The sequence below is a fragment of the Myotis yumanensis genome, unplaced genomic scaffold (assembly GCF_028538775.1).
Source record: "Myotis yumanensis isolate MYYU_CA2020_CCGP unplaced genomic scaffold, mMyoYum1.0.hap1 SCAF_7, whole genome shotgun sequence".
NCBI classification, from domain to species: domain Eukaryota; kingdom Metazoa; phylum Chordata; class Mammalia; order Chiroptera; family Vespertilionidae; genus Myotis; species Myotis yumanensis.
The window spans coordinates 87,795,709-87,810,716 of record NW_027223758.1 but is presented as its reverse complement, the minus strand read 5'-3'; the positions used below and the strand labels follow the sequence as shown (position 1 = coordinate 87,810,716).

Genomic DNA, 15,008 nt, shown 5'->3' with positions numbered 1-15,008 from the left:
GTTGGATGTGTGGGTGCCAGGCAGGTCCCTTACCTTCTATTCATACTCACGGGCCTCGGTCCCTGCCTCACTGCTGTTTGGCCTCAGCAGGACTCGGGGCCCCTGTATGGTTCCGGTGCCTGCCCCTCGCTCTGAAACCCGGACCTCTTCTCCACCTGTGGCTGGAAGGCTGGCATTTCAGTTCTGCTGCTTTTTTTTCTTTTTTTCTGGAGGACACGGAGAGCAGGGGCCTGGGAGGTGAGGTTGGGGTGCCCGTCCGTGACTGTCCTCTGCAGTGTCTTTGGAAGTCCAGTTGCCGGTGTTGAGATTGGGGCGCCTGACTGTGATTTTCCCCTGCACATGTGCATGCCCCTCACTGACATCTGTCTCTTCCGTCCTCCCAAACACACTGGAAAGTTCTGCCAGGACTCCCCTCAGCTCTGGGCTTTGCGACCAGCCAGCTGCCCGCACCCCGTGGAGGCAGGGCCGGGTCCCCCTCTGACCCGCCTGGATGCATCTATCGTTACATGCTGCCCGGTTGCTCTAGCCTTTGGTTTTCTAACTTCGGTCCCTCTCCCCCACTGGATGTGACTCTTGAAGCAGGAATAGTTTTTCTGGGACAGAGACAATGAATGCCTAGCACATAGTAGGTCAGAAAACATACCTTGGCTAAAATGAATGAAAATTTAAAAATGAGCTAAGAGGCTAAGAGGCTTTCTCCTCCCTGGGGTTTACTTTACAGCTGACCTCAGAATCCTCCAGCAGCCAAGGAACAAAGGAGAAATCTGGTGGAGCCACTGGTTCCCTCGCTGCATTAGCGTGCTTCAGGCGTGTTAAAACCATTTCCCAGGCCAAGCCCTAACCCAGAGAATCTGAGAAATCAAAACAGTCAAGGCAAGCCTGGCTGGGTGGCTCAGTGGTTGAGCGTTGACACATGAGCCAGGAGGTCACGGTTCCATGCCCAGTCAGGGCACATGCAGGGGTTGCAGGCTCCATCCCCAGTGTGGGGCGTGCAGGAGGCGGATTGGATCCGTGATTCTCTCTCATCATTGATGTTTCTCTCTCTCCTTCTCTCTTCCTCTCTCTGAAATCAATAAAATCATATTTAAAAAAAAAAAGACAAGGGGAAAAAAAGGCGCCAATCCCACACCTGTAATAGCATTTGCTCTCTGTGCTCTATGCTTTTGTTGTATGTTTTCTTTCTCGTAGCATTAAAAATGGTCTTGAATTATTTTTGATCTTCTTTGCCTTTGAAAGGAAAAAGGAACAAAGTAAACAAGAGGAAATGAAATTTTAATATGTAAATAAAGTATCTAGCAAAGAAAGTGAAGCAAAGAGGTTTAATTTTTGGATTAATTTTCCTAAATTCAGTAGATGTTATTCCCAGATCCTTCCTTTTAAAAGACGTGTCATCTCATAACACCTAAGGTTAAGTGTATCTTTTAATTGTTCAGAGTAAATACAACGCTGCTGGCAATTGCCAGTGGGAGTGTTAGGCATGTGGTTGGATTGCTTGCAGATCGGGCCACCCATCGCCGCCTAACCGGCAGTAGTCGGCAAACTGCAGCTGGAGGGCCACATGCGGCTCTTTGGCCCCTTGAGTGTGGCTCTTCCACAAAATACCATGTGTGGGTGCGCATGTACAGTGCGATTGAAACTCCGTGGCCCATGCGCAGAAGTCGGTATTTTGTGGAAGAGCCACACTCAAGAGGCCAAAGAGCCGCATGTGGCTCGAGAGCCGCGGTTTGGAGCCTCCTCAACCTTCTCTCTGCAATTCCTTGGACAGAACCCCCTTCTAAATCAAAGTGGTGGAGGAAAGGATCCAGACACATTTGTGTTATTACCCCTGAAAGATTTAGCTGCACTTGTACCATATTTATTTGTTTTATCCATTTAATTCAAATGTGAGGCATTTGAGAAAAATGCCATTAAAATAATTTCCAAGAGAACCATATCCTTTATACAGAAGGAAAACTGCGGGTACAGCAGCGGACAATTAACTTCCAAAATGTTTGTGCCGCTGCCTGAGGGTCCTTAGTGCAGGGGAATGGGCACAGGTGACTAGGCGGGTCCAGAGAAGTCTTTCTTTACAAAAGAAGGAAATGAAGGTACTGTCTTAGGCAGAACAGTCCCCCCCCTCCCCACCCCCCCGGCCCAGATGGCCACGTCCTAGTCATCAGAACCTGCCAATGTTTGGGTACAGATCAACTTACGAAAGTTGTAGGTGGAATTAAGGCTGCTAATTAGCTGACCTTAAAGAGATTGTCGTTTTTTCTTAAACCCATGTGGGGCCAATGTACTCAAGGAGGGGACTTAAGGGGCAAGAGTAGGCAAGGGAATGGGTTCCCACTAGGCCTCCGAGAGGAGAGGAACACAACCCTGCCACCCACTAGGCTTCCCACCCATGGGGGTGCAGGAAACCCATGTGGTCTGGGGTGATGTGTTACAGCAGCAACGGGAAACTAACCCAGCTGCATCAGACAATGTAATGCTCCACCGTCATTGGAATAAGACCAAGATGCCTAATGAGGGGAAATATTCACGGCCTATTGCCAGGTTGGCAAGGCAGGCGAGGAAACACCACCTGCAATAAAATAAAATAAAATAAAATAAAATAAAATAAAATAAAATAAAATACTGACCTGTTTAGATAAAAGCTGAAGGATAAGTTCTTCGTGGTTCTCTGTGGATGCTAGGATTGGTTTTTTCCTTTTCTGCATTTCCCATGTTTCTTTTGTAATCAGAAAGTGAAAAGTTAAATATGATTGCCCATCTTCCTGAAGGTTATTCTACCAACAGCATTGCAGCTCCTTTCAAAAAATATTGTTTTCAAGAAAGGGGAGGAGTTAGAATTCCTATCATGCCACGATTAGACTTTGAATGCTATTTGCATTAATGGCGCCAGGGTTAATTTCAATAGCTAGTTAGCACCTGCATAGTGTCAAACAGTGATGGCGAACCTATGACACGCATGTCAGAGGTGACACGCGAACTCATTTTTTTGGTTGATTTTTCTTTGTTAAATGGCATTTAAATATATAAAATAAATATCAAAAATATAAGTCTTTGTTTTACTATGGTTGCAAAGATCAAAAAATTTCTATATGTGACACGGCACCAGAGTTAAGTTAGGGTTTTTCAAAATGCTGACACGCCGAGCTCAAAAGGTTCACCATCATTGGTCTAAGACAGCCGTGGGCAAACTAAGGCCCGCAGGCTGGATCCGGCCCCGTTTGAAATGAATAAAACTAAAAAAAAAAAAAAAAAAAAAGACCGTACCCTTTTATGTAATGATGTTTACTTTGAATTTATATTAGTTCACACAAACACTCCATCCATGCTTTTGTTCCGGCCCTCCGGTCCAGTTTAAGAACCCATTGTGGCCCCCGAGTCAAAAAGTTTGCCCACCCCTGGTCTAAGACCTAAGTCCCCGGTGCTTGAACTTCCCTCTGGGTCGGCTGGATGACCCTTTACTGGTCATAGTGGAGGCAGCAGGGCACCCATCATCCTTAGAGGCCCCGCCTCCTCCCCACGCTCTGTGGACTGGGTTTTCATCAGGAGTGGTTTTTATTGTTGTTCTTTGTATGTGTAGAGAGCAAAATGTAAAGGAAACTAACCCTCTCTAAGCAGCATAAAACTTGTTTCGTCGTCTCACTGGATGTCAAGTGCATTTTTAAAAATATTACTTAGTGACATAAATAAAACGGCGAACCGTTAGTGTAAAGGCCTGGCTCCGGGGGGGGGGCGGGCGGGATGTCATTACGTACGCGGGGGGCAGCGACTGCAGGGACCGGAGGGCTGAGCCTCGGGGAGCTGGGGTCGGGGGTGGCTCCAGCTCGGTGTCTGCGCTCCGCCGTGGGAGGTGGACTGTGACTGCCTGCCCCCTGGGGCTCCTGTGAGAAGTCCAGGAAGAGACGTGCCTCTCCCGGTGCGGGAGTCGGGAAAGGGTGGGTCTCCCGGCATCTGAGCGCCTTTATTACTGAGGCCTGGTACTGAGATGTCGCACCTGGACGGCATTCAGGAACTGCTGTGTTTGCATCCTCTGGGGCTATTTCGAGGCCTGTTTCCTTGTCGTGATGAAGTGACTCCTGTGTGCCCGACCCCTCCGGTGTCCAGGCTATCGGCAGGAGCGGCAGCCTTGCGTCCCGTTCGTGGGCATTCTGTCGCTCACTGCAATGGCATTAGGAGCCTGCAGCCAGCGTCTCCGACGCTTTGTAACGGGTACGGTCTCTCTCCTCCTGTGATAGAGCATCTGGGAGGATCAGGCTGTTGTCAGGTACCGGTCACCAAGGAAGAGGAAGACAAACTGGCCCTTCACGTGGGCTCCAGCTCTCCCAGGGGAACTGGGGGAGGGGGCGGGGAGTGGGACCCGGCATCCTCAGCCCTTCAGGTAGATGTGCAAAGAGCGAAGACACTGGGGGATTTAGCCTTTGGTGGACGTCATGAAAGTTATAATTGAAGATGTACGTTTCACAAAACAATAGCACCTCGCTGGAACTTACCTTCTCCACGCCACTGGCTTCATTCAGACCCCAAGGAAGGACCTCTGATGTACATGCTGAACTCCAGCCCGAGCCTTACTTGGCTACATAGCAATCATATCAAAGCCTCCGATACTGTTCCCACAAAACCCAAAGCATAAAGCAGGCACTTAAAGCAGGTCTGTGTTTCTTCCGAGTTAAGTATGAGTGACCTGAAGAGCAAGTTACTCACGTAAAAAGGAGGCATAAAAGATAAATTCATGCCCTGGCTAGTGTTGCCCAGTGGTTAGAGCATTGGCACAGGCAGTGAAGGGTCTTGGGTTCGATTCCTGGTCAAGGGCATGAACCTGGGTTGCAGGTTCGATTCCAGACCCCGTTGTGCAGGAGGCAACCAAGCAATGTGTCTCTCTCACATTGATGTTTCTCTCTTTCTATCCCCCCACCATCTCCCCCTCCCTCTAAAAAAAATCAATGGAAAAAATACCTTCTGGTGAGGGTTAACAACAAAAGAATAAATTCTTAAATCAGATTTAAATAATCAAATGAAACATCCTTGATTTTGCTAGTTTGCTTTCCCCTTGTTGGAATAAATTATTAGACTGGCTGTGGAGATGCTGCACCTTAGGCTGTTTCTGAGTACAAGTATGGGTTATCAATTTTGTGGTAAATGTAGGCACACGTTATCATGTCCTGCTTTAAAAACTGCTAAAAGTTAATAATGATGCTGTTCAGAAAGTTTATAAGGTTTCGAAATCATTGTTTTAACACAGAAATCTGTTTATTAAACCCAACAAAACAAAATTATACCAGCCCTCAATTTTTGAATTTTCATTTAAATAAGCAAACTCTAAATCCACATCTTAAAAGATGTTTGTGCATCTATGTATTTCCAAAATACTCATATTTCAATAAGATTTTTCACATTATGTTCACCAACAGTATCACAAAATTTTTTGTTTGTTTTTGTTTTTTGTTTACATAACTTGTAAGGAACAGTCGTTCTAGAAACACTAGAAGAAAAAAGCATAGCAATGTCCACAGTTACAAGAAAAAGTGCACATTACTTGGTCACAATCACAGTCATTACTTGAAAAACTATAACAAGTAGATAAGAAATTTCACTGATGCCTAAACGTATCAAAAACTGAATGACATAAATTTTACATAAAAATAAGGCAAAGTTCAGGAATGCGCAAAGAACTTTTAATCCAACCAAAGCTAAACAACAGAAAAACTGTAAGAGAAGCATTAACTGATGTACTCCCTACATAGCTTAAAACAGGCTCGCCTCAGTGCACAAAGAAAACACCCTTCATGTGTACCCAACGCGACAAAATCAGAAAGAAGGGCAGAGGATGGGGCCGAGGAGGGGCCGGTCATGTAAGTTGCCGCTGCAGCCACCAAGAGTCCCTTACACCATGTTGACCCAGGACTGTAAGTCATACATGTCATATCAGGAGAGGCAATGGTCTTTTTGGAAACTATGTCTGAAATGGAGAAATGAAAATTAAACTACACACGAGTGCAAATTTTCAGATTGTCACTTGCAACCTCCTAACATTGACATCTACATCCAGTTGCTGCTGGAGGGATGCCTGTCGGAGCAGCGGCTATGTGGGGTGAGCTGCAGGAAACCAAGGTGTGACCCCCCTCCCCACAATGATATGTCTTTTGAAATATTAAACTGTGATGAAAACCTCTACGGCAAAGCTTGAGTGCAGGCTTCTCCTGGAAGTACTTCCTGATATGACGATGTAAAGAACATAGGCAAGGGTTGTTGTTTTTCCAGCATCAAGTGTTATTTTTGTAGAAAGAATTTGGAAAGAGGAGAAGGCAAAGGGATGTGGAAAAGGTACTTACAGTAGTTTCTCAAAACAGTTTTCTTTTAGGACCTATGAAAAAGTTACCAAAGTAAAAATGACCATTTTGAATGAAAAACAAGTTTCCTTTTTATAAAAATTACATATATATATATTTTTTAAAATACAAGATCCTTTTCATTGTGATAACCTGTAACAAGAAATTTTGGCTTTGTGTTTTCTTCTTTGCCAGATCCTGCAGCTTTCAGTCCAATAAGTCAGTAGCAAATTCCACTAATATTTCAGTTGGATCTGGAGCTATTCTTTATACCACAAGCTTCTTCCATTTTATCCTTGAAGTAGGAATCTACAGCCTTTTTTTTTTTTTGGCCCAGACAGTTATGCTGACACGAAAACAAAAAGCAGCAGGCCGGACACACAGCATCTCAAGTGCTTCAGAGGCCAGAGTTCCTTTGAAGCACCTGAACACATCACACTATGGACCCAAGACAACGTGGCAGAATGGAAGTGTTTCCCTTAAGACTGTGCAGCAGGGCCCTCTCTGCTGGGAAGTCAGAATGTCATTAGTGCAAACGGAGACCTCGGTGACGAGGGTCGCCTTCTGAGTCAGTTCTGCTGTAAAATAAGGTTTTCCAGTTCATCCGCGGAACGCAGTAAAAACGCAGCTGATTCTCGGTACCCCGGCCACCAGCTGCCTCACCGCGTTGATCTCGGTGGGACTCAGCTGGGGCCTGGAGCTGGAGCTGCTGGAGGACCCCGAGCTGGGCGCCAGCTGCCTCTTCATGCTGAGATCCGTGGGCCCTAGAGAAATGGTCACAGAATCAAAACACAGCTTTCATTCTGGTACTTTGAACATAAGCATAATTCGTTGTTGACTTAATTCATGTACTCCTTCAGGGGAAGCTGCTGATACCTTTAATCCAGGGGTCCTCAAACTTTTTAAACGGGGCCAGTTCACTGTCCCTCAGACCGTTGGAGGGCCGGACTATAGTTTAAAAAAAAACTATGAACAAATTCCTATGCACACAGCGGGGGCAAAAACACCCGGCGGGCCCGATAAATGTTTTCGGCGGGCCGTAGTTTGAGGACCCCTGCTTTAATCAAAGACATCTCTCAGGCCCGGCTGGTGTGGCTCAGTGGTTGAGTGTCCACCTGTGAACCAGGAGGTCAAGGTTCCATTCTCGGTCAGGGCACGTTCCCGGGTTGTGGCCTCGGTCCCCAGGAGAGAGCGTGCAGGAGGCAGCCGATCCATCATTCTCTCTCATTATTAATGTTTCTATCTCTCTCTCCCTCTTCCTCCCTCCCTGAAATAAAATATATTTTTAAAAAAGTTACCACTCAGAAAGACTAAAGAGCAACACATGCAAAATGAGCGGCTGGGCGTTCTCCGGGTCTAATTTCTGGCAATCACCTCTCATGGTGGAAAGACCTTTTCTTTAACGTGTGCCTTTTAGAAAATTCAATGTCAGGTCTACCTCCCACAGGTAGAAGTTTCTCTGACGAGTAAATGACGCGGCTCACAAATGCTTTTCATTTGCTGTTTGTTAAATAATTAGACCCCACCAATTCAGACGCATAAACACCCCCGGCTGTAATGCTAATGGTGCTGAATTACTCATCGACGAGAGAGGCTGGGGAGCATGTCACATGTTTAAGTTCAACTTGTAAGTGGCACAGTATGGACGCGAATCTGGGTGCTTTTTCCTTTCAGACCAAGGCTTGCTTCTGATAAAACCTGTGGACGTAGAGTGAAGTCTGAAGTGTGCAGTAAGCAAATGACTAGTACAAACAAAGCCACAAAGACACTGGGCTGGGAACACTGGCTTAGGTCCCGTTCACGTCCCTTCTGTATTTATTTGCAAAAACATGTGTCAAAACTTTTTTTTTTAACATATATTTAAAGCGAGTCAGATAGCTCTGCCTTCTGACATTTTGTAAATGTTTACTGAATCATTTATATTTCATCATTTCTCATGCATGTGCCCCGTCTTTATCCAACCACCTGCGAAGGACACTTCAGTTGCTCCCATGTCTTGGCTACTGTGAATAATGCTGCGAAGAACATAGGGCTACATAGATTTTTTTAAAATTTAAATTTTTTATTGTTGAAGATATTACAGATGTCTCCCCCCATTGACCTCTCCCCAGCTGCTCCTCGCCCCCCCCCCCCCCCATATATAGATCTGTATAAGTGTTTTCCAATTTTTCGGGTTGATACCTGGAAGAGGGATTGCTGGGTCATATGGTAGCGCTATTCCTAGTTTTTTGAGGAACCTCCGGAGTGGCTGAACCAATTTAGGTTCCTACTCGAAGTGTAAGTGGGTTCCCTTTCTCCACACCCTCTTCAGCACTCACTTCTCGTCATAAGGCGAACAGCCATTGCAGCGGGCGGGAGTGAGGTGGCCTCTCACTGTGGTGGTCATTCGCGTGTCCCTAGAGCAGGTGAGGCTGGGCATCTTTTCATGTGTCTGCTGACCTTCTGTACGCCCTCGTGGGGAAGGGTCTGTGCAGGCCCGCCCATTTGTAAATTGGATGGCTTGGTTTTTGTTGAGCTGTGTAAGTTCTTTGTATATTTTGGATATTGACCCCCTTATCAGAGGCATTGTTTGCCTTTTGGTTTTGTTGTCAGGTTTGTTTGTTTTTTGCTTTACAGAAGCTTTTTAGCTTGATGTAGTCCCATTCATTTATTTTTGCTTTTACTTTCCTTGTGTTTGGGGTTAAGTTCACGAAAACCACTCTGAGACCAAGGTCCATACATTTAGTGCCTATGTTTTTTTTCTATATATTTTACTGTTGTCTTTAAACTATGCTGAGTTCATTTTTGTGTATGCTATCACATAGCAGGCTAGTTACATTCACGTTTTTCCAACATTTATTGAAGAGGTTTTCCTTTCTCCATTGTATGTTTTTTTGCTTCTTTGTCAAAAATTAGTTTCCCATGTGTGTGTGTGGGTTTATTTCTGGGCTCTCAAGTATATTCCATTGGTCTGTGAAAAAATGAAATATTGCCATTTGTGACAACGTGGATGGATCTTGAGAGTATGATGCTGAGTGAAATAAGATGAAAAAGGACAAGAACCATACGATTTCACATGATTTCACTTATATGTGGGATATATAAAGCAGAAAGCCATAGCAAACAGACAAACAAGCGCACAGACAACAGTATGGTGTTTGCCAGAGGGGCACAGGGGTGGGTGGGGTGAGGGGAGAATGAAGAAAGTAAAGTGGTCAAATTTATGGCCACAGAAAGAGACTAGACTCTGGGTGGTGAACATACAATGCAATATACAGATGGTGTATTATAGAATTGTGTTATTAACCAATGTTGCCCCCAGTACATTTAATTAGATAAATTTACAGTTTTTTAAAGATCTTCAAATCAGACATGTGTGTTAAGACCTTTTATATCAATTTTTATTTGATAATTAATAAGACTTTATTATATAGATAAAGGTAAGAACTGTGACAATGAACACTTAATTGCTATAATTATTAAATTTTCAGCTGGTAATAGATGTGAAGTCCTTGAATATAACTAAGCACTTAACTAAAGGCACACTCAAAATTGTAATGATTCTATAACTTGAAAGTATTTCAACAGATTTTTCTAAAGCCAGAACTTTTCAGAGAACAGTATTCCTTTCATGAACTAAACCAGGGATGTTATTTTATCCTTCTAGTTCTCCTTGAGGCATGGAGATAGGTCAAGACATGACCCCGCCCACCCTCTCCCCTGAAGGGAGAAGGCTTCTGTCAGCCAGGAGGCAATGGTCCCAGGAGAGAGAAATAGCTTCCCTTGGAATTTAATTAGGGCAGAGAGGAGATGAGCACACAAGAACTCTGACATCCGAGAGAAACTTATATACACTTCTGCTCTGGCCTGTCAAAGCTTTGGTTATGCAGAAGCAGCTAGCTTCCACTCGTTCAGGTTATAAAATCGTGATGCTCACATAACAAGCTGGAAGGGCGAGAGGTAGGGAGGTCACACCTGCAAACAGAAATGACTGAACAAGCATTCAAGCAAATCGTTAACAGCAATCATTCCCCCACGGATACCAAGGGATGACTATAATAAAAAAAGCGTAATAGGCTAATTAGACCAGACGTCCATCCGGATGTCCTTCCAGACAAAGCTGCGGCAGGTGGAGGCCGAGCCCCTTGCATGAATTTCATGCATTGGGCCTCTAGTATTCAAATAAAATAACCTCTCTTACCCCAAAGAGAACTGGAGCCCTGGTCCCACCCTGAGCATCATAAGCTACTTAAAAAATTTGTTTGACTTTCAGGAATCCCAGGACCGTGCAAATCTTTATGAAAGAAAACAGAAAGGGTTTTGCTCTCAGCTCTGTAGGTCTCTATGTCCGGTTGCCTGATGCATCATTTGAAGGTGTACCATTTTGTGATGGTTTTGCTGCCAAGTTGCTGTTAGGTGCTCTTAACTGGGATTGAGAAAAGGTGGGATTAGGGCTCCAGTTCTCTTTGGGGTAAGAGAAATTATTTTATTTGAATATAGCCATCTCTTGGTATCCGTGGGAATAATTCCAGGACCTCTGAGGATACCAAAATCTGTGATGTCCAAGTTGCTTATATAAAATGGCATAGTATCTGCATATCCTTCCATATACTTTCAATCATTTCTGTATTACTTAATACCTGATACCATGTAAGTGCTATGTAAATAGTTGTGCTGTATTGTTTAGGGGAAAATGACACAGTGTGTGTTTTGTACAGATGCAGCCATCATTGGCCTACCTATGTAGGAGATGTCGGCAACAACATAACTTTTTCTGTCTTCAAATATTTCCCATCTGGGTTGGTTAAATCTGTGGAAATGGAATCTGGACTGCAGTTTATGGATTACTCTCCACCTCTGCCTCAAGGAGATAAACTTCCAAACGAAGACAGGGCTTCCACTCTTTTACTCAGATCACTATTAACACAGGCAACTCTATAGATAGCTCAGTAATTTAGTAGCCATCCACACCTGTGACTTTGTTTTCTGGAAGAAAGTTGACTGCTTTTGGATCTACAGGCTCAGGATTGCATAGATAAATGAAAACCACAAGAAATTATTTTGGATGAGTGTTTATTCAAAACTTCCAAGTTATTAGATCAGTCAGGGAAGCAAAAATATTCACAAGTGGACAAATTATTGCCCACTTCTCCCCTCAGAGCCTCTCAACAGCTGGGCGGGGACAGCAGAGCAGGATGACCGCCCGTTTTAAAGCAGGTGAAACTGAGCCCTGACAGGTTCACTGGCTTGTCCGAAGCCATAAAGACAGCTTGGCCCTTGGTCCTGCACTGCCGTGGCCCAGCTCGGAGGAAACGTGAGTATTAGGTAGAGAAGGACGGCTGCCCCAGAGGAAGGCAAGCAAAGGTGTGGTGTGTAGGGACGGCCTGCTGGCTGGAGCGAGTGGTGATCGGGCTGTTTATTTAAAACCATCATTTATTTCTATTTAAAAATGTTCAAGAGACCAGAGGCCAAGGGCCCGAAGATGCCCAGGTTTAACACGAGGTCACACTGAGGTGGCGGCTGTTGGTTCGTTCATGGCTAGAGCCTCAATTTGATCCTGGTTGTCACTGCCCCAGTCATCCCTCCAGTTGGGTAGCAGTGGTTTCCTGACTCCCAGCATCTGTTATAAAAGTCTGCAACATCCTCCTGGCAATATGCTTTGAAACCAGGTCCTGTGATGATCAGCTTGGGTACCTGAGATGATGCTGGGTCATCCTGGACTCGTAAAATGAGTTTGGAAGTGTTTCCTTAGCTTCTATTTTGTGGATGAGTTTGATGGAACTCACCAGAAAAGCCTGGGCTTTTGTTGGAAGATTTGGTTATTGATTCAATCTCCGTACTAGTAATTATTCTGTCAGATTTCCTATTTCTTCATAATTCAGTCTTGGTCGACTATGTTTCTAGCAATTTATCCATTTTCTTCTAGATTGTCCCATTTGTTGGCATATAATTATCCATAGTAGTCTCTTATGATCCTATATATTTCAGTGGTATCAACTGTAATGTGTTCTCTTTTCAATTTTGATTTTTTGAGTCATGTCTTTTTCTTACCAAGTCTACGAAAGTATTATAGATTCTGTTTATCTTTTCAACAGTCTCAGTCTTTATTTTATTTACTTCTGCTCTGGACTTTGTTATTTCCTTCCTTCTACTAACTGTGGGCTTTCTTTTTCTAGTCCTTGAGTTGTAAAGTTGACTTGTTTGAGGAAGGCATTTATTGCTACAGAATTGCCTCTTAGAAGTGCATTGCAGATTAGTTAACTTCCACTTAAAGGAGAAGCTTTGCAATTGAGCAGTGAAAACAATTTTGAAAGATGGGAATTTACTTAAGCCCTTACATCAAGGACCAAAAAACATTGCTGAGCCTGTAGTGTGTGCTCAGTAAATATATCAACTAGAAATTTGTGTGGGAAGTTTATAAAGCAGCTGATCGTTACTTGTGATCAAACAACGTTGGTCATCAGCAAAATAACTTTAGCACAGCAAAAGCTTCACATAAAAGCACTGTTCTGCCTTGTAGTTTTAGATTAACTTAATCAAGAAACTTTGTCATTTCTGTAGCAAAATTTCCAAAGCCATTCATTGTTTGTTAATAGTGTGAGAACAGTTCTCTTCAGTCTTAGCCCTGACCTGAGAAAAATTGCAATACAACTTTACCATGATGATCTGATTTTATTTCTGACAAAATTTCATAGAAGTGATGCTGAAATTAATGAGAACAAATGAAGTTGACACTACTGTTTCTACAACACATAATAGATGCAAACGTTTTCTACAATTTACCTGCTGATAAATAGTTCAAGGAATTACCAGCTGCCTATGTTTTAACAAACTTTGTAAATTTGTCCAAGCCCATTTTTGCTTCACCCTTCTTAGCAAATTCTACTTCAGGTTGTACTGAATTCATTTTCTTCCTTAACTTTGAAAATGTATTCAGCTAAAGTTTCATTCATATAATGCATAGATGCTAATTCTTCTGTCACTTCAAACTCAGAGTAAACAAGAGATTAGTATCAATAACATCTCAACTTACTGGAAAACCACTTGAAATCAGTTGAATTGCTTTTTTAAATTGACTATTGATATTGTCAATATCTCAATTTCTTCAACTCTTCAAGCAGTTTTTGTCATAATGCTAACAAACAAGTTTGTTTTCCCTGGACACAATCCTTCAGCCACTGTGAGCAAACAATTTAATAAACTCACCATCGGTAGGTATATGACTTCCCCTGCTTGACTTAATCCATGAACCACTTGTAAACTTACTTTGATTGCAGGCTCATTTTATATTTTGATCAGATGTTTAATAGAGGTATTTTATCAATATTTTCATACTTTTCTGCCAAAGGGTGAAAAAAGTAACTGTTACTCTCAGCATTGAGGCAAAATCGCTAATGCCTCTGAAACACTCAACATAAGGCCTGGATTACAGCAGATACTAGAGTCAGTATGCTAATGACTTGCATTTATATTCGCAAGTCATTGCAATATAATTTGCCTAAAAAGGCAATACTGTTCTGGATGATAGGATTACAGAAGCATCACAAAATGAGCCTGGTGCTTTCTACTTTCTTTTCTTCTCCCCTCTTTTAGATCTGTTTGTGGAATGTGATTGCTTAGTCCTTCAAGTTTGAGTAAAACTCATTTGTAAACCATTTGGGTCTGATTTTTTAATGGGTAGAGTTTTTTTTTTGTTTTTTAAAAAATATATTTTATTGATTTTTTTTACAGAGAGGAAGGGAGAGGGATAGAGAGTTAGAAACATCGATTAGCTGCATCCTGCACACCCCCAACTGGGGATGTGCCCGAAACCAAGGTACATGCCCTTGACCGGAATCGAACCTGGGACCCTTGGGTCCACAGGCCGATGCTCTATCCACTGAGCCAAACCGGCCAGGGCTGGATAGAGTTTTACAATAATGATTCAATATGTTTAATCATCAAAAATACATTTGGAATAGCTATTCCTTTGTGTATTGGTCAATTATATACTTGTAAAAGATAATATCATATCTAAATTGTCAGGTATGCCATCACAAAGGTATAAACATTCTTATTTGTTCCTTTATTTGAATTCCTATTATTTTAAGCTTCCTTTATCTTGGTTCATCTTCTCAGATGTTTTTTAAATCTTTCAAAGATTCTGCTTTTGATTTTGTTGGTCTTCTCTATTCTTTGTTTTCTATTTAATTTCTCCATTTATTTTCTTCTGTAGTTTGCATTTTCTGTTTCTAACTTCTTGAGTTAAATGAGTATCTTCTTAATTTTCTAATGTGAGTACCAAACCAGTTTTCTGTCCCACTAATTACAAATATTTCTGAACACAATGCTATCAGTATATTAAGTCTTTGGTTGTCATCAGTTGCTTAAGTGTCAATATGTTAGAAAGAACGTGTATTACCAGAAAGTCGGGGTAGGTTCTAGATGTAACCAGATTCCATTTTAATTATTTTTTCAAATCTAAATTATTTTTTCTGTCCATAAGTTTCTGAGAGAAGTGTGTTGAAAGTCAATGGCTATGATTGTGGATGTGTCATTTTCTTCTTGTAATTAATTAATTGGAGGTTATGTTATTGGGGCACATAGTTTCTAGACAATTGTGACTTTCTGAAAAATGATTTCCCTTCATTATAACGTAACACATCTTTTAGACTCCAAAGCTTTTTTCTTAAAAGACCGTTTTGGGCATATATATGTACAAATATTTCCTTT

General features: G+C 42.6%; 1 protein-coding gene across 7 annotated transcripts in view; it reads right to left on the bottom strand.

Annotated features, from left to right (window-relative positions):
* Positions 1 to 5,252: 5,252 nt before the first annotated feature.
* Positions 5,253 to 15,008, bottom strand: part of NOL4 (nucleolar protein 4) — a 215,726-nt gene continuing 205,970 nt past the window's right edge. For all 7 annotated transcript variants that reach the window (XM_070421204.1, XM_070421206.1, XM_070421207.1 and 4 more), the window contains one exon: positions 5,253 to 7,081. In XM_070421204.1, coding sequence (XP_070277305.1) covers positions 6,918 to 7,081 — 164 coding nt within the window. In that variant the 3' untranslated portion in view covers positions 5,253 to 6,917. The remainder of the gene's footprint in view (positions 7,082 to 15,008) is intronic.